This window comes from Anastrepha obliqua, chromosome 1 (assembly GCF_027943255.1).
Source record: "Anastrepha obliqua isolate idAnaObli1 chromosome 1, idAnaObli1_1.0, whole genome shotgun sequence".
NCBI classification, from domain to species: Eukaryota; Metazoa; Arthropoda; class Insecta; order Diptera; family Tephritidae; genus Anastrepha; species Anastrepha obliqua.
Window position 1 is genome coordinate 129,659,196 of NC_072892.1, and position 25,123 is coordinate 129,684,318.

The window sequence follows — 25,123 nt, forward strand, 5'->3', positions numbered from 1 at the left end:
GCGAAAAAAAGGCGCCATTCCAAATTTTGCTTTACAATATTCTTTTGGGTACAAATTCTGGAGAAAATGTGATATTTAATTCTAAACTGCCTAAATTCCGTTGAGTCATAATTCTGTATTCTCTAAATCTTTGTATGATGTGGAAACATAAATCCTACTCAGTTCTTTATTTATTCTATACATTTTTGGAACTATTCTTTACGTTTAAGACTCTACAATGTTTGCATTTTTCAGCAAAGTAAATTTAAAAATCTCCAGCTAAGTGCGACATAAGTTTTCCTTGCGACTCAAGAGTTCATTTTACGTTAATCAGTTGAAGCGGTTACAGGGAATAAACAAGTTTTTCTTTCTACTTTTATGCAAAGCAGCTACTCAAATTGCACCTTGATTGCGCCTAGAACTTGATAAGTTATTATTTATAATAATTTATTATCGTATGCAGCTGTATTCAATTTCAATTAATTTTTTTCCGAACTCATCTACATACGACTTCCCACAAACCAAAATTAAATGTTTAAACGACCAGATATCACTTGCTATCGAGTCTCATGTAGGTATGTATGTGCTTACATATGAATGTAGAAAGATAGTTGTTACTCCCCTAAATTATTATTGTTGCTTCGACAATTTCGTTTTTTTTTTGGTATTTGTTGGCTCTATTGTCTCCATTGCCGATTAAAGCAGATAAGAGAAATGTTCACATGGAATTTAACGAACGAGTGACGCTGATGCCGCGTGACATGCAAATACGTCAACTGCGCATATGAACAAACACGCAAACCGAAAATTAAACGTTTGTTGTTTGAGTAACTACTTCCAAAAAGCTACGGAGATAAACGCTTTTAACATCGAACTACGACGATGTCACAAAGTCTAACGGTCGGACAACCAATTAATTTCCATAACTAATAATTGAGATAAGTGTGAAGTAGCTGAGAGCTAACAAACACATACATATGTATTTACATGCAAGTGTATACTTACATTTGAGTATAATAACAACAAATGGACTGAGTTCAAATTCATTTCTGCACGTTACCCGATGAGCGATGTTTGTACGTATGTATGTATTTACCTATAACTTAACTTAACATAAATGCAGTTTGTACGTTCTAAGTGCACAGAGACACAGATTAAGGGGAGCTGCTGAGTAGTCTGAGGGATGTAAATCTCTGGTAACTATAAGCATAAGACAGCATAAGATGCTAACCAAAACACGAAAAAACAAGTAAGGAAGAGTGAATTCGGACCGGACCGAACTTTAGAAACACATTTTTTATATGGTGGAAAATTTTATAATAACAATGTAAGAAAAAAAATTTATATAAAGTAATGCAATTTTTGAGGTACTTTAAACTTCAATTTTGTTATACTAAAGTTAAATGAGCCATTAAACTGTATACTTAAGGGGGAACGCCACTGTTAAAGTTCAAAAAAATCGATTTTTTTTGCATAAATTGTTAGTATAACTACTCAAGAAAATGTGGTAAAAATTTTAAAGCGAAATTCGCTTTATTCCCGATTCTATGTGCTTTTAAGTGAGCGCCCGTCGGTTCGGTCCCGTCCCGCTTATGATACGATGCTTTATTTCAAGCGCGTTTTTCTCGAAACGTCTTTTTTTTTTTATACGGTGGCAACGATTGCTCGAAGTCTAATGAACCGATTTTAATTTTATTGTTTTCAAAATTTTTGTTATCGCATTGACTATCGTTGTACGTAGCCGATTTTGAAAATTTTGAAAATAACTATTTTTTGGGCCTGTTGAAAATAAAAAAAAAATGGTGAAAAACACACATCGAAATTCAAATCACCACCATTTTGTCAAAAAAAAAAAAACTACAACTACGTGCAACGATAGCCACTATTGTGTAGATTAATAAAATGTTTGGTTTTTTGATTTCAGATGATTATTCATTGCTGTATCGCTGCCACCAGATTACGTCATTTTTTTAACTAATTACGTTTATTCACATAAATTTGTCAATTTTCAATATTTTTTAATAAAAATTTACATAAACATAGTGTAATACATATGTAATAAATTGCCTTTTATCCGATCCTCAAATAATCATTCCTACCTACAAAAAAATTCCCAAAAATCGACTATTTTTTGACACCCCACAGTGGCGTTCCCCTTAAAAGATTTCTAAAAATTGTGTTAAAAAAATTCGAAATCTTGATGAATATTTGATGAATTTTTTTGGATTTCATGCAAAATTTGGAATTTTGATGCCTACTGATTTTGTTAAAGAATGAACTAGGAATGTACATTAAAAAAAAAAATACCAGTCTAACGGTTAGACGCGATAGAAGTTAAACCTTCCGTAAAACAAACTGCGAGAGAATGAGACGAAAGCAGCATTAAAAAAAAAAAAAAAAAATGGCGCGTACACTTCTGTTAGGTGTTTGGCCGAGCTCCTCCTCCTATTTGTGGTGTGCGTCTTGGTGTTGTTCCACAAATGGAGGGACCTACAGTTTTCAAGCCGACTCCGAACGGCAGATATTTTTATGAGGAGCTTTTTCATGGCAGAAATACACTCGGAGGTTTGCCATTGCCTGCCGAGGGGCGACCGCTATTAGAAAAATGTTTTTTTTTTTATTAATTTTGCTTTCACCGAGATTCGAACCAACGACCTCTCAGTGAATTCCGAATGGTGATCACGCACCAACCCATTCGGCTACGGCGGCCGCCATTAGGAGCGGGATAATTATAGGTTCATTATAATATTGCTATAAAGTTCATATTTTATTTTCTTCATTTGATAATTATTCATCTTCAATGTTTTCAATTTCATCAAATGATACGAGTTGCTTATGATAGCTAAAATATGATGCAAATGCTTTGGTTTCGATGTTGTCAACATATCTTTGAAATACCGCGTCAATTGTTGTTTTTGATCGTGTTGTCGATTCAGTGCGATTGTTACACATTTTTAAATTGAATGTTGTATTGAGAAAGTCAATTAAAGGAACCGCTGTGTCTAATGCAAAATTTACGTTAAAATCGCCAATTAAAATCATTGGAACTTTATCGTAATCTTTTCCAAGTATCCGCGATACTTCTGGTGTATACTTTATTAAATTTTCGTGAATGAATTCCGTGATGCTATTTATTGATTGATTCGGTGAAATATAAATTGCCACAATTAAAACTGTTTTTCCATTGCTCAATCTGGTTTTTAGTTTTATTTTCTTTTTGTTTTTTTTTCTGTCGACACTTTTCTGCATTATTTTTCGGCATAATTGCGGTTGCTATTATGAGCGTCGTAACGCGTATATTACACAGACGTACTAACATACACACAAACATTCGTAGGACGCTTCGTCTAAGCAAGTATTAGGTAGTGTAGTATAGGTATACATAATGCCTTCTCGCTCACCGTGGCTCCGTAATACGCACGCGCGCACACATACGTACTAGCAAACATACAAACATACATACGTACGACGCTTGAACTAAACACCAAAGCAAGTAATAGGCAGTGTAGTATACATACTACAATACTCACTATACTAGCGTGGCTCAGCAGTACGCAGCCACACACATATACGTATATCAACATATAACGCTTCGTAGCCAAGAGTGTCGCTTTTTCGTTTCATCGAGTCTCAAATCACTCGTAACGATTCTAAAGAAGTTTTCACTTCAAAAGCATCTATTCGAAACTTGACATCGATATTATGCGTTGCATCGAATGAAAACAGCGATGTCACAAAAATATGCTTTGGTAAATACAGTCCAAAGAGCATTTTTCTTCTTTGGACCCATTTTGATACAATACTCTAACATTTTCGTAAAATATGTCTTACGTGAACGAGAAAATACTAAAATAACACCACTCTCAAAATGGTTGACCAAACGTAATGTAAATAGAGTTGCTATTTTACTGCAAAAACAAATAAAATTACCCCACATCTACACCTACAGACGATGTTAAAAAAGTTCTGTTACGTAGAGACTGCAAATTTGCACTGTTAAAGCACGTCTAATCACAGTCTTAACATCAATTCTCAGTTCGTAGTTTGATAACTCGATTTAAATTTGAGTGTGTTATTTGTATTACAGAACGATTTGAACATATTTTCGAATATTATATTATTTAATTGTATTATTCTTATATACAAGTATATACTATATGAGGAGCTTTTCATGGTAGAAACGCATCGGAGGTTTGTCATTGCATGTCGAGGAGCGAGAAAAACTTTTTCTTCATTTTGGTTTTTCATGCACAGAGATTCGAACGAATCGTAGTCACGCACAAACTCATTCGGCTACAGCGGCCGCGGAGAGTATTTGTCTATAGTTGATATAAATTGTGGATAGATGAAAAACTAATAAATTATTATAATTAACACTTTTTTTGTTTATTTAATTTAATTTTTTTAACGTTGTTAGACAAAATTTTTCCACAAAATTTAATAATGGGAAATTTCATAGGATTTTTCGCGAATTCGTAAGTAAAACTGCTAGGTTAGGTAAAGTGGCTCTCCCACGATGCACTTAGATCAAATAGAGGTCCTTTGTGATACCACCTTAACTATCCGATCCTTACTTCACTTGGTCATCTTTGAACTATACTGTGGACTTTCTAACTAAGCTCTAGATCATTTTATATATGCAACATCCGCGATGCTGTTCAGAAAAGCGATTCCGAGCAAATCCAACCTTCTTCTACACGGAGCCCTGCACCTACATAAAAGGTGTTCAACTGTTTTTTCCTCTCCTATACATATGGTATCCCTCCTTCCTATAAGACAGTGCTCAGATAGGACTCCTCCTAATATTCTTAAGTAAATATTAGTTGAACTGGCGTGTCATATTTCATATCAAATATTTTTCCTTTTTAAAAATTTGGAAAAATATTTATGTTTATTTCATTGACAGTACTGAGTAGATCTTGTAGATTGGGGATCCCGAATTTGCGTGGCTCGCGCTGTAGTATATTGACTTGTGAGGTGGTGGACTGACATGTTGTTATGTGTGGAAAGTTGTGGAAAATAAAATTTTCGAAAAATTGATATTTTTTTCACTAACTTAAACCCCAACTCATATCGTTCACAAGCTTTTCTCAAATGTTTGTAAAAGTATGTTTTCTTGTTGACAGAGAATAGTTCACCTAAACACGTACGGGCACAAGCATAGTCTCCATTCAATGACAGTTAACTGCATAGCTTCACATTCATTCATGTTGTCACACAACTTTCTTCTGCTCATTAGCGTCATACGCAGCAGTCTGAGTATGTCAATCCCATGGCAATTGTGCGAGAAAGTCAAAATGATTGTAGAAATTATCTGCATTCACATTCGCTAAGCCACAAGGTGCATATGTATGTACAGCTGTGTTCAAAAATAAAGTAGTGCAGCGCCTCACAACATTCTTATTCATTTTTCGACATGTTAAACAATGTTAAATGAACACTTGTTCTAAGAATAGGATGCAAAGAAGAGAATAGCGATTAAATCCCCTTAGTTTTGCATTGGTTTGGGTAAGCTTTTGCTGACTTCTGCGAAATGCACCCAAAAGTGCCTGTTCATAATTATAGTAGTATTTGGCGTGAGTAAATGCAAACCAATTATAACAATTTATTAGTAAAACAAAAAACTTCAATAGTAAGTGTAATGTAGTAATTAATGTTTCGGTAAATGATTTTTATTGGGTTTGTAACATTTTTTTATTCTAGTGGGCAGAGGAAAGATTTGCACGGCTGAGAAAAGAGATTTGATACTTAGCTTAAGAGCAAAAGGCAAAACGTACAAGGAAATTGAAAATATTGTTGGCTGCACACCTACAATTATATTTAATGCGATTCATTATAAAAAAATCCAGAAAATCGGGGTAGAAAACACCAAACAACCGCTGTCGAAGATAGACGAATTGTGCGCTTTAGCAAGATAAGCACGTCAGCATCATCTAAAGTTATCAAAAATGAATTTAATCTCTCGGTCAGTGACGTTTACAGTCCGTCATCGTCTAATTGAGCAAAATTTAAATACATACCATAACCGAAAACATATTGTGGACAGACGAAAGCAAAATTGCTTTATTTGGTGGAACAGGCTCTAGGCAGTATGTAGGACGTCCACCAAACACCGAATATAATCCTAGGTACACAAAGAAGACAGTTAAGCATAGTGGCCTAAGTATAATGATATGGGATTGCTTTTCTTACAATAGCGTTGGCCATATCTATATGATAAATAACATTATGGATAGACATGTTTATGTAGACATATTGCAAAATATATGCCAGTTGGGAAATGATTATAAAATATATATTTAAACAGGACAACGATCCGAAACATACGAGCAAACTTGTGAAAGATTGGTTTGCTTCCGAAAAGATCGATCTTATGTTATGGTCACCTCAGTCCCCAGATCTTAATCCGATCGAAAACTTATGGGGAGATGTTAAGCGGGTTGTGTCGACTGCAAATGCTTCAAACAAAGCTTAGCTTTGGCAAGTGGTTCAGGAAGCATGGTCTCAAATCCCCTTGAAGCGTTGTCTCAAACTTATCGATTCCATGTCCTGCCGACGCGAAGCCGTTATTAAAGACTATGCAACAAAATATTAGACTGTATTGAGTATGAAGAACTCAAAAAATCATTTTTGAATGAAGTTATTCAGTTTTGTTTTTCCTTTAATGTAACCACTACTATAATGAACAGCCACTTTTCGGTGCACTTCGCAAAAGTCGTCAAAAAATTACACAAACCAATGGAAAACTAACCGTATCTTTTCACTAGTCTCTTCTTTGTGTACTATTCTTAGAAATATATGAAAACCCGATTAATTTGGAATGTTTAACATATAGAAAAATGAATATGAATGTTGTGAGGTGTTGCACTACTATATTTTTGAACACAGCTGTATGTGTGTATGTATGCGTGCATATATTAGCATTAGCTAAATATTTGCGATTGAAAGGCGTAATTATTAAATTTGCTATTGAAAATATTTGCCATTAAAGCAGAAGTGCATGCATTTGGCGTAATTTTCGGAATTAATAAAAAGCATTTGACATTATTGGCGAATCGCATGCGATGCCTCCTACTTTGATCTGCCACTCTCATTGCGTGCCATAACCACTTCCTACTGCATACATATGTATGTATGTGTGTATGTACATTTATCAAATTTTTACAACTCCTTATCGAATTAACCGTTTCGTGTCCATGGTGGGGAGCTGCACATTTTTTCCATTCATTCAAGTGCTTAAGTCTATTGTTAATAATGCGAAATGGCCAATTAAATTTGTTATCTTCCAATTGAATTGCCTCACGAATATGCGCCATTTGAACTTCCGAGCGTGCAGGTGATGCCACTCACCCACAAATTCATCTATACGCTTAAATCACTTGACTACTAAGCCAAATGTAAAGGTGTGTGTGTGTGTGCGTATAGTACTTGAAATTTGTTTGCATGTATGTAAATATACAAATTGGCACATAAATTCAATAATATTTACCTACACACATACACATATACACTTCATTTCATGCACACAAACATACACACGCAAGCACTCATCAGCGCAGCCAGTGGCCCGTTTAGGCGCCCACTGTATTGAGTACCCATCGAATTGAAGATAAATGACTATTGCGGTGTTTTGTAAAATTTTTCCATTCGTATTTTAATCTTTATTTTTTTTCTCTTCATTATTACGTTTGTTAAACGTCAAACCTAGTTTTCAAATAGTTAATTTTCAATCGATTTTCATCGCAGTCGTTTGGCAACCTGAATTGCAATCGTAATTTGTTGACGACCAAATGCAATTTAGATTAGACATCAGTGGAAGCTCGTGGCCCGTACATTTGCACTTAGATATGTAGGTATGTACGCAGGTATGTGGATGAGTAAAAACAGTAATTTTAATTAATTGCTAATTGTGCTAATACAATCGATAACTGACAATAACGGCAATAATGATGGAAATGATGGCAGTGGGTCTGTATTGAAGTGGCTTTGGCATCCCATGTCGCAATCATGTGCAGCCCGGTCTTATGCAATATTTTTTCATTGCTTTCGCGTGAGTGAATTGGCTTACATCCGCTATTACATGAAGGCCTTACAGTAGCGCCAATTGAGCGATTAAAAAGTAATCACATAATAATAAATTACCTACGTACGATATTTGAGTAGGATATCACCGGCCATTGGCGGCCGCCGTAGCCGAATGGGTTGGTGCGTGACTACCATTCGGAATTCGGCGTGCGTTGGTTCGAATCTCCGTGAAACACCAAAATGAATTAAAAGGTTTTTCTAATTTTTTTTTTTTTTTTTTGCGGTGAGGTTGGGTTTAAAATGCCTTCGCACCATATATTATAGTAACCGTGGCAACTACGTGTGTGGTGATTCGACTAAAAATATCCCTCCTCTTCTCTGGGATTTTTCCTTTCACCCCGGGACTGCTTCCGCATTGCTTCGAGGTAGAGGGTCTTGGTCCTAAGAAGGACACATCCACTTACTTACTCAACCTGCGTCCAGGGTCGCCTGTTTTGAAAAACCTATACCCAATCCATTTCTCGATTCTTTTTCGGATAATATCCTCAACGAACTTTTCTTCCTCTATTATCATATCCTCGATTATTTCTTCAGGTGTAAATACACCAATAGCTCGTTGCAGACCTGTTCTCTCTACGTTCTACCTCTCGCATTTAAAGAAGTTTTGCTCCGCATCATCATTCTCAGTACCTCCATATATGCAGTTTGGTAGGCTCACTTTTCGCATTCGCCACAAATACTTGCGGAAGTACCCACAAAAACTGTGTGAGGTAATAGTTAACCGCACCGTGCTTTCTTTCTACCCACTTTTTAGATCACGTATTAGGCTCGCTGTCCATCTACCGTACCGTTCAGAGTTCCATCTTGCCTGCCAAAGGATGAGCGCTTGAACTCTAATAGATATGGCAAACCTCCGAGTGTATTTCTGCTATGAAAAGGCTCCTTAAGCTCAAAAAGCTTAGCCGCTCGGAGTCGGCCAAAAGTGTAGGTCCCTTCATTACATCTAGACGCACGCCACAAATAGGAGGAGGAGCTCGGCCAAATACCCTAAAACGGTGTAAACGCCATTATGTACATATACATATATATGTACATATTTATAAAAAATTTAAATAATTTGTATGGCTGTGTAAACTATAAAAATAATTTTTGTTAACATTTTACATGAATATAATTAATTAAGGAAGAGAGAATTAAATATAATTATTTGAATTAAAAACCTATTGACCGAATGTAATAAAATTCATTTAAAATCGTTCAAGACGAGTTATCATAACATAATTTTCATTCGGCAAATTTTCTTAACGATACTATCCGGAAAATTGCTAAGCAATTAATAGTAATTCCCCATCCCTAAAAGGTGTGTTTAAGACTTGCACGTGGAACTCATGACAACTTCATGAAATGTTCGAACTTTGAAACTCGGTACAAAATTTCGTTTCGAAGCTAAAAGGGAGTTGCGTAACCAAAAGCAACTAAGGAAGTTGCAATTCTCTACACAAAACTGGCTTATTGATGCAATTTTCTATAAATCGTTCAATTTACGTCCGCTTCGTTTCTTTATTGATTTTCAAATTCAATTTGTTTACTGACACAAGTTCAAGCGTCGACGTAAGCTAACACTCACATACCCACATCTAAATGTATATTTGCATTAGGGTGATCGAGTGATTATTTTATTTAATTATTTATTTATGAAACGTATATAACATAAATATATAATAACGCAGCTTTGGTTAAGGGGCCTTCAGCCTCGTGAAAAAAAATACATCGGAGTGAGTCTAAAATGCAATATTGTCGATCAAAAATACCAGGTTTGAAAAACCGATAACTATGCTAAGAAACCCGATAAGTGTTCCCTTATAAAATACACCAGAAAATCGGACACTCTCGACAAACAAATCTAACACTCTACAAGGCTCTCAACATGTCCATCCTAACGTAAGGCGCAGAAGCGTGGACGATGACAATATCCGATGAAGCGACGCTTGGTGTGTTTGAGAGAAAGATTCTGCGCAAGATTTTTGGACTTTTGCACGAATATCGCAGACGATGGAATGATGAGCTGTATGAGCTTTACGACGACATAGGCTTAGCGCAGCGAATAAAGATCCAGCGGCTACGCCGGATCATGTCGTCCGAAAGGATACAAATACTCCGGCTTTGAAAGTATGCGATGCGATACCAGATGGTGGTAGCAGAGGAAGAGAAAGGCCTCCTCTTAGAAAGATCAGGTGGAGAAGGACTTGGCTTCACTTGGTGTGTCCAACTGGCGGCTAAAATCGCGTAAGCGATTATCGTGCCTATTAAGAAGAAGAAGAAAGTTGACCGCAGTTAAATATATCAGCTTTTACTTGAAAAATTCTATAGAGTGTTTCCAGGACACTCATTTCCATAACACCGTACATGAAAAGAGGCGTGGCACTGTGCATAGACGTACCATTTTTAGTTGGTCATACCTGTGAGCTATAAACAAAAGTCATAGCTGACTGAAATTTGGTGTGAAGGAACAACTAAAGTAAGTGCACTTAGTAGGCAGTATACACAAAGGAGGTAGAAATGTAAGGGGCAGTTAAAATAAATGCACTATTTTATTATTATTAGATGATTTTAGTCATTTGCATGAATCAGATGACGCTAAATGGCGTGGTGTGGACAGGGAATCATCCACAAGAGCTACTCATTTAAGAAGAATCTGAGGGCACGGTCTCTCACATCTGTCTGAGTGCCCAAGTCTGGATGCTGTATGACATAGAATGTTGCGGGAATCATCGATGGTTAACTTCAAAGGAATTGTAGAAAAGAAAATATAGGACATAGGCTGATTCATAGTCAAATCAAGATGGTTCGGCTAATAAAATACAGTGATTCTACAAGTGGTGTATCAACATGGCATCTTTTGTGCTAATTGTAATGAGCTGTGTCAGACAACACTTCCATCACCACCACAATCTGCTCACCTATGGGTAAACACTTAAGGGGATCCGGTGGTCTAAAAATTAAAAAAAATCGATTTTTGTTTTTTCGATATTTGGAAAGTATAGTATTTTAAGAATATAGTGTGGGAAATTTTCAAACGGAAACTCCCATTATTATAGATTCTACAGCCCATTAACTAGGTAGAGAGCGGTCCGCCCGCTTCTGTATCTCAAATTTTAAACTTATTTATCTCGAAACTCAGTTCCGGCCTACATTTGAGAGAATATCTTCAAAAAGTAGATGCCATGAAGGGTTCTACACAAAAATAATAAAGATTTCCCAAACAATTTAAATTTTCGTTGTTTTATTTCAATGCAAAATCTGATAGCTCTAAATTGATCAGCCTTTATAGAATATACTTATATCGTGGATTAAACCCACTTTTATGTATTCTATCACGAAATTAGATGTAACGGAATGCTTTGTATCATTTTTCAATAGAGATCCTGGACATTTAACTACATAATTGTGATTGAACTATCAATGCTATAGTTTCCTGTGCATTTTAAATGGCCAAAAAAAAAATAGCCTTTGCAAAACCCCTTAGAATTAGTTTCCACAACCAGTCCTGAACACCGGCATTTCTGTCACGATTTGAACAGCGCGTGAATGTAATTAAAGACAGTTTTTCGCACGCCCGATTACCCTAATGTTTACATATTCATTTAATGGTTTCGCCCCTCATTATTATTTTAATTTCATTTAAGCATTGAGTTCGCCGCTTATTTAACTGTTTATTCCTACAAATATCGATACCTGGTGGGTAAACAAATCCGATTCACTTCAGTCAATTACAAATCAAATCACCACAATTATCAAAGCGTTTAGCGATCAGTGTAAACATAGCGCAGCTGGTAGGTAATTAGCGATTATTTTTGCGCGCTGCCCCCAAACAAATAATACTCGTATGTACAGAGCGCACAGTGAAAATAGAGGAAATGCTTTGGTTTGTTCAGCAGCTAATTTGGCTAGAAATACACTAGGCAAAAACAAAATGAGAATTGGAAATTGACGTGAGAAATGCGATACTTAGTTGTGGTATCGAATGCCAATACCGGTAACTGGGCTATCAACCAGCTGGTAAGCGGCAATATGTCATGGAATAATGCTTACAAATTAGGCAGACTAATGAACAATAAAAACAATGTTACATACCATACACATGGATACATGGATACATACATACATACGTACATACGTAACTAGTTTTGCTTGGTTTTGATTTTGCCTACAAATTGGCGCGCCCATAATAATTGAACTCAATAATCGAAAATTTCACAAAATTGGGAACATTTCTTTAGATATTAAATAATTTTTTGCCAGAATACAAAAAATGGTCGAACTGCATACCTAATTTGCCAGAAGGAAGCAGAGGCTGCGGACGCTCATAAAACTTGATTAGATTTGTTTTACTTGAATTTCCTTTTGTTGTTATATTTAGTTATCAGGTAAAAGATCAGGTTTATGCGACAAAAACTTAAAACGTAAACATTTAACGCTTTCATTCTGTGCATTCAAGCTCGGTCTACCTAGTTTTGGTTTAGACTAGCCAAATCATAAATATTTACTAATTTTTCTTTGGATTTGTTTTTGTTAGGGATTTACCATATACATTTTTTCGATGAGTCAGTTGTATTGGCTGCATTTGTGTAGTAAAACTGGCTTTACCAGCTTTTGACCTTAAGGTGGTGAGAAAAAAGCGTCGCAGGAATTCGTGACTCATTGATTCGTCGCATTCAACTTATTTCTATACATATGTACATACATATGTACCATATACAATATATATTTGGAACTTGAGTTGAAGTACTGGTTATTACATATTGTCACTCAAAAGCTTAAAAAAATTTTATAATAATATAAATAAAAAAAAAAACAAAAAAATAAGTTTAAACACAAGTTTTTATATTTAATTTCACTTTCTTAGAAATGTGTTTGAAAACAAATGACACTAAAATATCTCAGTAACTCTACTATTAGTAATTAGTGTTTGTCACCTCCTGTCATGAGAAATTTGGGTCGTGATAAAAGTTTTCATTTTAGGGCACGTAATTTGAAAATATTTTTAAACTTGAAAGGAAAAAAACAATATTTTCATCTACATACATACATACGTACATATATACATGCACATTGGAGAGGATAATGAGGTGGTGCCTATCGTGGTACCGTTACTTTGCTCTCACCGAATTTGAAAATTGGCCTCTTATTTTCGCCAAGCGTTAGAATGTGGCGAATAAATCAAGCAACTAATATAAAGGGTTTTCCAATAACAGGTGTTATTTTGAATAACCCACTATTTCGGTAGATGTCACTTTTGAAGCTGCCATTTTTTGATATTTACCAAGAAGAAACTACGCCATTAATAAACATGGAACGATATAAACAACGCTTAAGCAACGCATTGAAGTTATTAAAATTCACTATAAAAATGGTGACAATTTGGCAGAGACGGTTCGTAAAACTCGGACCACAATACAGAAATTGGTGAAAAAGTTCGAGTTGTTGGGACAATTTAGTGATGTGAAGAATAAAACTCGTTGACATCGCTCGAGAACAGCCGAAAATATTGCTGTTGTAGCCGAAAGTGTTGAAGAAAACCCAGGTTTGTCCATTCCTCGTCATTCTTTGGAATTAGGCAATTCACAAACGTCATTACACTGTATTTTGCATAAAGATTTGGGTCTTAGGGCTTATAAAGTCCAGTTAACTCGAGCCGGATGATCATCAATAACGTCGTGTCTTTGCTGTACTGGGTCGTACAAAAATCATCTTGAGTGATGAGGCCCATTTCCACCTTCCAAGAGTTATTCTTGAAAAGCCTCTCTATCCTCAACGTGTGACTGTTTGTTGCGGTTTATGGTCCGCCGGAGTCATTGGACCTTACTTTTTCAAAAATGAAACTGGAGCAACAGTTACGGTGAATGGATTGCGCGATCGAGAGATGATTAACGATTTTTTATGGCCGGAATTGGATAGTATTAATCTGGACAACGTTTATTTTCAACAAGAGGGCGCTACGTGCCATACAACCAACAAAACCATTGATCTTTTACGGGAATAACACCTCTTATTGGAAAACCCTTTCTTAGTCTTGCCATAAATTCTGTGACAAATTTTACAATGCACACGGCGAGAACAAATTCGCAGAAATTTTTGCTTTTGTTCTTATGCATTGTCTACCATAAATTTTCCTCAGTTTCGTGGCATATTTCACTTATTAACAATGGAGTGGGGAGCGAAGGAAAATCGCAGTGCAGTGATTGCATTACAGAAGTGTGGCCTTCCGTCGCTCAACTGGTTATCTTTTGACAACGCGCTTGAAGAAAATTAGACTCGACAGATGCAAGCAGCTTCTTCGGTGGCATGCGGTCAACGGCTATAAAAATATTCTTTTCACAGACCAGGAGGATGTCTTCGAAGGCGTGGTGAAGCAGTTGAGCAGTACTCCCTTCAACGGAGAGTGTTAGATCTTCCAGCCAGATTCCGTTCCAGCCCATAAGACAAAAACCACCCAGCAGTGGCTAAAAACAATATTTCTGGGTTCCCAGCCGCAGAAGATGGGCCGTCTGGAAGTCCAAATGTGAATCCATTGGACTACAGGTTGTGATCACAATTGGAGAACATGACCTGCTGAAGACCTCACAGAAGTTTGGAGAGTCTCAAACAATCTCTGGTTCGAGCTATGACGCCAATATCTATGGAAGCTGTGCGTGCTGCGGCCTAATCGTTAGAAAGCTTGTGTAAAAGCAAATGGTGACCATTTTGAATATTAACATATTTGAATAAAACTAACTTTATAAAAAAGAGTATTATAAGTTCATATCTTTAACGGATTTAACTTGTAACAGAACTTATGACAGGACTAAGTATATATGTACATACATAAATAAAGCTGTATAATTGGCACTTACTTGCTCTTTGGGTGTTTAACCGAGCTCCTTCTCCTATTTGTGGCATGCGTCTTGATGTTGTTCTACAAATGGAGGGATTTACACTTTCAAGCCAACTCCGGACGGCAAATGGTTTTTTTGCGGCGATCACTCTTACCTCCATCATTTCAACTTATTTGATTAGCGCGCCTGATAAATTGTAAGTTTTTTGGTTTAAGAAACTTTGTGTAGTTGGATTTTATAAATTATGCAACATTTTCTGAAAACCTTCTTTTTCGTCACTTCACTAAGTTTTCGCTCAATTTTAAGTGACATTTGTAGTTTACAAAGGGGTAAACAAATGTTGCTGGCATGTTATGTGGTATTTTCACGACGTGAACTGAGTGCTACTTTGCCGTGAAATACATATGAAATTTCACGCATATTTCACAACAATGCCATTTGTATGGATTTTGACAGCCATTTCACGTGAAATGCGAACTTAGTTCTATGCTTTAGGGAAAGGAAACCAATCGATGCTGTTTCATTCTTTCAATTTCTTCAAATTAAAACCAGTTTCTTGGAAATTTAGAAGTTTTTATTTCAATTCGATATTAAACACTTTTCGGGATCTCGGGATTAATACCAGCTGGAATTTTCAGAACTTGATAAAAGAAAAAAAAATTTTCTTATACTAATTGTTTTGTTTTAACACGATTTTCAATATTTAATGACTTTTTCTTGAGTGAGATTTTTCGACGCGTGCACGAAGCCTTTAAATTAGTCTCAGGAAAAGAGTCTAAGACTCGGTAGATTTCATTCTCGCCGTTTAATAATTTATTTCTTATAATATATTTAATGAATTAAGATGTGTTAGCACGAAATAAATTCTGAAGTGATCTGTAAAAAATTTACAAGTAATGTTTTCACGTAATTCTCCTTTTACATGAATTTTTCGGTTACGTATCTATCGTGCGGCCTCGGTAGTCTAGCGTAAGTGCACTAGCTTGCCATCCCAGAGGTTGTATGTTCGAATCCCAAGTAAAACACGGTCCTCCAACTTTTCCAAATTTACCTACTTTCCTAGTTTCTTCTAAAATTTCTTTCCGTCCTTACAATAGTCAGCGCATTATTTCCATTGTGGCTGCTAAAACAAGCAAAAACAAGGAAAAACAAACAGTTACACATTACATCAGTGGCGTCAGCAAGAGGAAGCGGACAGCCGCGGTAATAGCGCAAACACACCGCTTTAGCGAAGCTCTCAACCATCTGTGTGATCCATCTGGTAGAAAAATGTGACACACAGATGGCGCTCCAAACAGTAAGAAGGCTATTTAGGACTAGTAGCGGCAGGCTAATCACCTACCCTGTCAGAAATGAAATATATTAACGAAACGAACGCAAGACGAGTCTTGCTACCTTGTCCTTGTGAACAAGGAAAAAAGAATCTATCGTGTAAAAAGAGAATTAGGTGCACCGAGATCCCATGACTTGGAGACTTCGGTATCTCGGGATCTCGGCTCTCACACCTCTATTTCCAACCAATTCAGAACATCATAATTCTGAAATCTTAAAAATTTAATAAGATCTGTAAATCCGCTGTAATTGTTATTCAGCTACATTTAATGGCTCCTCTTGCGTGCCTTCGAAATATATTATGACATATAACATACATTTGTATGCTCGCTTATTACTTGTCCACATTGCCTTCAAAGTGTCACTAATTTCTTCAACCCTTCTTCAATTCGTTCGATTATTTTTAGTAAAACCATTCGCTCAGTCTATTTTAAAATTAAATTTGAAATGAGTCATATGTTTGCATTACCGTAAAATCTTCAAAGTGACGGCTTTCTTTCAGACATGGAAAATGTAATTCGAGCGCGAATAGATGTGACAAAAATAGCGCAGGCGTTGGGAATGCGGCTACACACGCTCGTCAATGGAACTCATGTTTTATAGGCTTAAGTTTTATGAATGAATGGCACTTATTAATATTTTAGACGTATTGCATATGAGCTTTTGTCTTAAGCGCAACAGGCATTACAGCAGGAAAAATAAATAACATAAAAATAAAAAGACGCATTACTCACATTTTTTTACAAATATAAAAATTAAAATAAAAAAAAAAAAAAAAAATATTCACTATGATCCATTCATGACATCATTGCTAGCAAATCACATCATCCATTATTTTTAAGCCGCTGGTATCAATACTGGCATTGAGCGAACACTGCTTTGTTAGCCTCAATTCAATGCTAAACACTTTTAATTGCGATTACATAATTTTCGCCACACTCGATTGCACTCCCTGAATACCAAATATTGCACAAATTTACACACTTTTATACAGACTTGCATGCAATAGAAAAGTTTAGAAACTCCAAAGTGCGATTGCCATTAATTCAATACCTTCCTCTCTCTCTCTCTCTCTCTCTCTTTCCAACTCTTCTCCTACACAGCTATGAATGAATCGAACAAACGCAAAAAGCTTAAATCACGCACGGCAACTGTACCGAGTGGCGGTCAGGGTCACGGCCATGGTGATGGTTATATGAAGGACCACTTGGACGCTTGGCTGGAGACATGCCTCAAGGATGCCTCCAATACGCAGCTATCTTCCTCCTCTGAATTTTTAGATTATAATCCAACACCAACAGGAACTGGCGGTGGTGGCGGTGTTGGTGTTGCAGATCGTGGTAATGTGACGAATCCACAAAAATTCATACAACAACAAATGCAACAGCGACATCAGCACCAACATAGCCAGCAACAGCAACACCAGCAACAGAATCAGGCATATTTATCCAATAACAGTTTGAACAACGCAAACCAACAGTCGCAGTTTTCTTATGCACAACAACAACACTCCACGCAGCAGCAGCAACACCAACATTCCCGTCAACAACAATTCGGGTTGCCGGCTGGCCCAATGCCGTTTTCCAGCGGCTACTCGGGCGCTGGCAGTGGACCCTTCAGCCAAGGCTTTCAACGAGTGAGTATTTATTTAATTTACTTTTATTATTAAGTGGCAATACTCGATTTGAACCCTCCTCACAAACTGATGTTGATGGTTTGTTTGTGATTTCGTTCCAGTCGTGTGATTTCTTTGTATAACTTCTGTTGTTAATCTTCAACAAATCACTAGCTTCGGGTACTTCTATTGCTGGAGATTGACTTTCATTTCTCCTATTTTCAAGAGCGATAATGAAAAGGATATTAGCAACTATAGGACTATTTCTTTTTCTTTGAATACATCATCCAGGATAAATTGCTTTTTCCCGTCAAGAACAAGGTGCGTCCGGAGCAGCAGAGTGCCAATCAGGGTACCCGGTTGCCACTATTTATACCGACTTCTCTAAGGCTTTTGATCGGGTTTCCCATATAATATTAATAAAAAAATTAGCATATACGCATTGGCTACCACTATGTCTTCGTGAGTTGGATCACATCTTATTTGCTCAATCGCCATTGATTGGTTGTCGTCGACAATGTTAGGCCTCTTCTCTTCGTTGCTTGCTCTGTGCTTCCGCAAGTTAGTATTGATATGATATTTGCTCTTGCTTCTCGTCAGCAAGATTCCTGCTTCATGCAGATGACTTTAAGATTTATTCGGCAATCAATAGCTTTCTCGATGCTAAATTGATGCAAATTAATTTAGATAAAGTCAGTAACTGGCATACAATAATCGTCTACCGCTGAACATAAATAAATGTTTCCAAAAAATGTTTCTAAACGTCTCACTGTTATTCACACCTGGTGTAATATTTGATTCGAAGCTTACTTTTGCAAGTCATATAAATTTTATTATTACCAAATCTTACGCCATGCTTGCTTTTTTAGGCGTCATAGCTCCGATTTCTCCGTCCCTTAAACACTGAAGCTTTTGTATACAGCGTTTGTACGTTCCAGACTTGAGTATGCATCCTTCATTTCGTCTCCGTATTATATTTACTTGCCATGCTGCTAGAATTGAGCAAATTCAGAAAATATTCTCACATTTCGCGTGCTTAATTTACACTTTTCGGATCCTATCCTTACCTATAAAGCGCGATGTTTATTGATTAAATTAAAATCGTTGCAGAACAATCCTATCTTTGTCTTTCATTTTTGATTGGATTCATGGTGCTGTTGACGGTCCGGTGCTCCTTGAGAGGATTTTCTTTAATATTTCGGCCAGAGCTCTTCATAGAGTTTTTCTATGTTGGTCGCTCAAAGTGTCTTTGCGCCCGAACTGCTCTTATTACTAGAGTCTTAAAATTTCTAAATTTATTGTCTATTATATTATTATCTTTTATAAACAGTTTATTTGTACTTTCTGTCCTTTTCAATGCCTATCAACCTTACAATACTTAGCCTAAAATAATCTATTTGCGAGCAATGAATACGCCTTAATAACTCAATAAGTATCAACACAACAACCCTTCGCTATATCATAGTATTCGACCGCTCTGGCCGGTGTAGACTACCATTCGGAAGTGCATGGGTTCAAAACCCCGGTCACGAAACACCGAATATTTAGAAAGTGTTTCTTCTAATAGCGGCCGTCCTTCTGCATGTAATGGTAAACCTTCGAGTGCATTTATACCATGAAAAACCTCCTCGCGTACACCCAAAAAGGGTGTAAGCGCCATAGTACAATTAGAAAAAAAGATTAATTAATTTTATATTTAAAAAAGTTGCATAAGTGATAAGTGAAATTTTTGTTTACCTTTAAATGAAGAAATAGGTTAAAAAATGAAAATATTATACATTTGGAAAAAACCTATTCAAGTTCAGAAGAGTGTTAATATTAAACTTAAAAAAACTATTAATTTAATTTAATAATTAAAAAAACTATTTTAATAAATTTAAAAATGCTCTATAAAGCATGAATAAAAAGATTAATTTAAAAAAAATTAAAATATTTTGACAAACACTGTTTGAAGTTGGAAAATGCCTACCTTTGTTCGCATATGAAATAGTATTTTAAAGTAGCGAAGTACAAGATAGCGCACAATTAATCATCCAATTTTTTTTCTGAATAATTTTTGACTAAATAAACAAAAATATTCTGATTGATAGAAACCTTCATTCTGGCGGTCAGGCACTCCATTGCTTGTCTCTTTTTATAGTGCAGCTGCCTAGTTCACAAGTGGCAAATATGATTTACGTATAAGTCTTCCGATAGGGTGATTATTTTTGTTCCACTTTGTAGTTAAAAACGACTTTACGACGTTTGGCTATTAAATAACTAGACTGACACTGTAATAAACATTTCATTTTGATTTAATACATATTTACTTATACTGACATCCAAATTATACCCCTCCTTCTTGTCAACAACGCTTCATGCTAATATTTCAATATTCGAAACAAAAACTCATTTATTATATTTAATGCAAATTTTAACTTCAGTAGAGGTAGAAACACCTAAAACATCTTGAAATACAATGGTTTTTTGATAGTTTAGACTGGTCTCGGTTACCACAAGAAGGCACTCATGTGCGAAATTTCCCAATGTATGAACTCAGAGGGTTACACACATTTCTTGTACGAAGTCTTGATTAACTTTATGGAGGGCCAAAAGCTAGGGTCTTATTTCAGAAAGATAAAACTGCCATAGATCTGACACGCTCCGCAAAAAATTGCTTTCAGGTAATACAAATTTAAGTTTAAGGGTGACCATCACGATCCCCGGATGTGCGACCGAACGAGTATACGATGTAAGGTTTCAGACGGGGGAAGAGTAATGTCGTCATGGAAGAATGGTATAAAATTCTTTTTTCGGAATTTCAAAATGTCAATGGTTCGATATTAAACTGAATATTTGAAGTGCTAAATAATTCTGGAGGTTGGACTACCTATTAGTTTATGTTACACACATTTTCAATGAGTTTTTTGATTCTTTTTTAGAAGAGGTTTCTGATTCAAATTTTGAATTTAAGTAATTTTTTTTTAATACTGCAAGTTTACATTCCGTATTTTTATTTATTTCACTTTTAATAAATATTACTACAGAGTGTAAAAAAATTATGTGCTTTACAGTTTTTATTCAAAAGGGTTTTAACCCTTTGCTGCAGGAATTAATAAAGCGTTGAAAAAAATGTTTCATGGTGGAAAAAGCTCTATTTAATTATCCATAAGACATATTAAAAAAAAAATACCGAACAAGTTTTATATTTTTGTGTTTTTTTTTTACGGAACCATTTATAAAAACTAGTTGTAAAGTATAGAAAATAGTGAAAAAGCGGAAAAATTATTATCCAACGAGAAAGATGAGTATATCGAATTCATGAAAATTTTTTTTGTCATAAGTACTTACCTTTTACTCTGTTATAGTTTTTTGTAAATGAAGCATTCGCACTTAAATTCTGCTTTTTCACGCTCTTGCACAAAAGTGAGGTTATTTCGAAAATGTCATAAAATGATAGACAATATTTTGCTTTTTATTATTGCTAAATGTGCATTTGATGGATCAAAATAGTTTGAAATATTTTAACACTTAATTTCGAAATAAAATTGAAACAAAACTTGAATACCATATATTAGCCCATATGCGGCAAAGGGTTAAGGAAAAAATTGAAATCACGGAGTGTATTAGAATTTTTTCTTAAATAAATTTTCCTTAAAATTTGTTGCATAGTTATTTTTTTATTTATTTTGTATTTAATATTTACCAAAACTATTAAAAATACAATACCAAAAAAATTTGTTATAATTTTTATTTAATTTTGGTTTTTTTTTACTTTTAACTTTTCTTGCAAAAAAAAATTTAGCTTCTTTCTGGGGAGTGCTCAGGGTCACTATAAAAAAATGAAAAACATTTTTTTTAATAAAGTGTTATTTGTTGGACGTTTGTGAAGGGAAATTAAAAGAGAAAGAAAGTGAGGGTGCATTTTTCTTTATACAAATTCAATGCTAATTTTCAAAGCATTGGCGGCACGGGTAAATATTAACCACAAAATATATAAAACAGGAGACTTTTTTCGAGATTTTTTTCGACGTAGAATAAATTTAGAGGTAACATCAAGTAAAAAACAAAGTAAAGGGTTTTCCAATAACAAGTGTTAGGTGTTAAACAGTAGAGATAATTAACGATTTTTTATGACCGGAATTGGATGGTATTGATCTGGACAATGTTTATTTTCAACAAGACGGCGCTACGTGCCACACAAGCAACGAAACCATTGATCTTTTACGGGAAAAGTTTCCGGACCGTGTTATCTCTCGAAGAGCTGATCACAATTGGCCACCGAGATCTTGCGATGTAACACCTTGTGACTTTTTTCTTTGAGGCCACGTAAAAGAGAAGGCTTACGCCAACAGCCCAGGGTCGATTCAAGACCTCAAAGATTGAATTTGTGAGGCTATCGAGGACATAGGGCAGCCACATTGCAATTCGGTTATGGAAAATTTCATTAAAAGGATATTGTCCTGTAAGCGAGGTCGTGGTGGTCATTTGCTGATGTTATTTTCCACTATTAACGGCATACCTTCCTCTTTATAATGAAGTAAACGCCCGATCATTTATATTAAAAAATACCATTTTTCTTTAAATATCAAAATAATACCTCTGATTGGAAAACCCTTTAAATGCATTAAACATATTGATTACCCACAATTTTTGAGATTCTAATTTCCAACATATTTTTCACTCCTCCAGAATGTGCCAAATTACGTGAAACACTCCCAATACAACAACCGGTATGCCATGATGTTCCCGCATAGTGGCATGGGACCTGCACCCGGCGGTTACTATCAACAAAGCGATGGACAAGATTTTGCCAGTCTACCGCCCATTGTGAATATGATGGGTGGTTCGTCGGAGATGGAGAATAACTCAACAGATGTGCTCGATGGTAGCGGCAGTAATCCCAACATTAGTCGCGGGTGTGTACTCAAGTGACAGTAATGGTGACGAGAAAAACAAAAACATTTATTGATTTGCGTATATTTTCCACTAGCTTCCGCTTCAGCGACCCTTGTCTGTTAAATCCATCCGATAATGATTCCAAAGTGAGTGGCCAAAATACGCCCGATCGGCGCAATCAGATGCCCAGCGACTTGGAGAATAATAAATTCTTCGCTGCATTGATGGAACAAATCAATTTATTACATGAAACGAATACGAAAATTTGTCGAAATCTACACGAAACAAAGGGTGAGTGTTTAATGTGGATATATTTAAACACATAGGTGCATATGTGCATATGTATATGTATGCATATGTGTGCAGGAAGTTTTAGCTCTGTAGTATTCACAGCAATGTTTTTAAATTTTATTTGTATATTTGTATGTTTAATGTTAAATTTTATTTATTATTACTTTTGATTTAATTGTGCCACAGCCTTACCTTGAGAGTTTCTAATTATGCGCACTTAATTGCTCGTAACTACATTATTTTGTTGGAATCTTTTTTTAGCTTAGTGTACATACTTGTGTACATGCAGTGCACCTAGAAACAGACACAGATATTTATTTACAATCAAACTTGGATATTAAACTTTGAATGTCGTGGACATTTATTTGAGTGGAGTAGTAAAAACATCGTTTATTTTTCTCTGTTCTCACTTTGTTACATTCCTTTTGTGTATTAGCGCATTTTTATATTACTAGGTTATTCAATAAGTTTTGTGATTCGATAAGAGTGGGCGTTGCTATTAGCCAAAATATTTTTTTGTTATGTTGGTAAACTCTTCATATGAACGTAAGTGAAGTTTCATTTCAATCTGTCAATCCATTCTTTGTTTACAAGCCGTTTAGTACCGATGTGTCACAGTATTTTCTACAATGGAAAAAAATCAAATGTCGTGCAGTGATTGAATTTTTCTTTTTGGGAGGATTACAAACAACGGACATTTTTAAACGAATTTTGAAAGTGTATGAGGACTTTTCGTCTTCAATTAGCTTCAATTAGCACAGCAGAAAGATGGGTTGCTGAATTCAAACAGCCTTGAAGACGACCCACGTCTAGGACGTCGAAGAACTGCAACAACACCAGAAATCGTAGAAAAGATATAGGATATCGCATTGGGAAAATCGTCGAGTGACTGAAGGAGATTTATGTAGTATCATAGAAGCCCACGAGATCTCATTGGGTACTGTAAGCAATATTTTGACTGAAGTATTGGGTGTGTGCCGCATTCGCTAACAATGGAACAAAAACACATTCGAATGCGACTTTCTCGGCAACATTCAGAGTGTTTTCGAAAGGATTAAGTGGATTTTGTGCGTCGATTCATCACTATGGTTGAGACTTGGGTCTGTCACCATGATCCTATATCAAAACAAGAGGCTAAATAACCTGGTTCTTCGTCTCCGAAACGAGTTCGTGCGCAGAAATCGGTCAAGAAAGTGTTAGCATCCGTTTTTTGTGATGCGAAAGTAATTTTGTTTTTGGATTACTTGCAAACTGGTAAAACAATGAATTCTGAATATTATTGTAACCTTTGAGTCCAACTGAAGGAAAAAAATCGTGAAAATATGCCCAATTTGCAAAAGAAAAAAATTATTTTTCAACAGGACAATGCACCGTCTCGCAAGATCATTTTGACAATGGCTAAAAACCATGAATTAATGTTCGAATTGTTGGAGCATTCACCGTATTTACCAAATTTGGCTCCTAGCGTCTTCCGTCTGTTTCCAGACCTTCGTGATGAATTAGAAGTACACCTGTAGCAGCGTATTTTGCAGCCCTTCCTGATTCGCACTTCAGGGATAAAACTCACAAATTGGAATCTCGTTGGAACAAGTGTATTGAAGTTCAGGAAAACTATACTGAATAATGAAGTGCATTTCGAACTATAAAATTGTGTTTTTTTATCGCACCGTAAATTTTATTGAACAACTTAGTATTTAAATATTTTTCGAACGACTATTAAAATTTTACATGTATTAGTAAAAACATAAGCGTGAGGGTTCAGATCAATAAATTAAGGACAAGGTGGTTCAAAATTAATCATCCAGTGCTCCGTTGCTCGACTGTTTGTATACTGCAGCTGTCTATTTCACAAAAGTCAAATATGTAAGATTGACGTACAACGTTATTTGCAAAAATTGTAACATCTTCCGATAGAGTGATTAATTTTGCGCCACCTTATATGACGTGACTCATAAGTCGACATGAAAAAATAGTCGTAACTTGCTCAAATCAGGTTGCACAAATTTCTAGCTTGGTTTAAATTTTTGTAAAAGGTTCTATAAAAGCGGAAATATTATGCGAATAGAGGTACGTTATTTATTATAATCTTTTAAATAGGTGCAAACATGAAAAAATCGGAGTTTTTTTT

General features: G+C 35.7%; 1 protein-coding gene across 4 annotated transcripts in view; it reads left to right on the forward strand.

Annotated features, from left to right (window-relative positions):
- The window catches only part of LOC129236094 (uncharacterized), a 93,721-nt gene that overhangs the window by 58,722 nt on the left and 9,876 nt on the right, over nt 1-25,123 (forward strand). For all 4 annotated transcript variants that reach the window (XM_054870298.1, XM_054870301.1, XM_054870300.1 and 1 more), the window contains 3 exons: nt 17,315-17,847; nt 22,498-22,724; nt 22,799-22,995. In XM_054870298.1, coding sequence (XP_054726273.1) covers nt 17,315-17,847; nt 22,498-22,724; nt 22,799-22,995 — 957 coding nt within the window. The remainder of the gene's footprint in view (nt 1-17,314; nt 17,848-22,497; nt 22,725-22,798; nt 22,996-25,123) is intronic.